This window comes from Sinocyclocheilus grahami, unplaced genomic scaffold (genome assembly GCF_001515645.1).
Source record: "Sinocyclocheilus grahami isolate Dianchi unplaced genomic scaffold, SAMN03320097.WGS_v1.1 scaffold2889.1, whole genome shotgun sequence".
Lineage (NCBI taxonomy): Eukaryota > Metazoa > Chordata > Actinopteri > Cypriniformes > Cyprinidae > Sinocyclocheilus > Sinocyclocheilus grahami.
In genome coordinates this window covers 13247-13609 of record NW_015508064.1, presented here as the reverse complement: position 1 = coordinate 13609, position 363 = coordinate 13247, and the positions used below count along the sequence as shown (strand labels likewise).

The window sequence follows — 363 nt, the reverse complement described above, 5'->3', positions numbered from 1 at the left end:
ATTTACACCTTTTTCAGATTTAAAAATGTACTTTTCTTTTCTTTTCTTTTTTCAAACAGGTTTTAAGAGGACTCGCTTACCTTCGAGAAAAGCACCAGATTATTCACAGAGGTAAAGAAAATAATTAACCCTTTCTTTTCTCCTACATGTGCTCCTAAGTTGAAATATGTAGGAGCACATTAAAAAAACTTTGGGGGCACAGTGAATATTTATCAAGCAATGTGTTAGAATAACAAAAAGTACAGTGGGTGTTAAATATCTGCTTCTAACTGTACTTATTAATGATGTACATATTTACAGACCTACTTTAAACCGTTGTGTGTGTGTGTGTGTGTGTGTGTGTGTGTGTGTGTGTGTGTGTGT

At 33.9% G+C, this 363-nt stretch overlaps 1 protein-coding gene across 1 annotated transcript in view; it reads left to right on the top strand.

Annotated features, from left to right (window-relative positions):
• Positions 1 to 363, top strand: part of LOC107575785 (dual specificity mitogen-activated protein kinase kinase 2-like) — a 10636-nt gene that overhangs the window by 7651 nt on the left and 2622 nt on the right. The window contains exon 5 of the mRNA XM_016262115.1: positions 60 to 111. Coding sequence (XP_016117601.1) covers positions 60 to 111 — 52 coding nt within the window. The remainder of the gene's footprint in view (positions 1 to 59; positions 112 to 363) is intronic.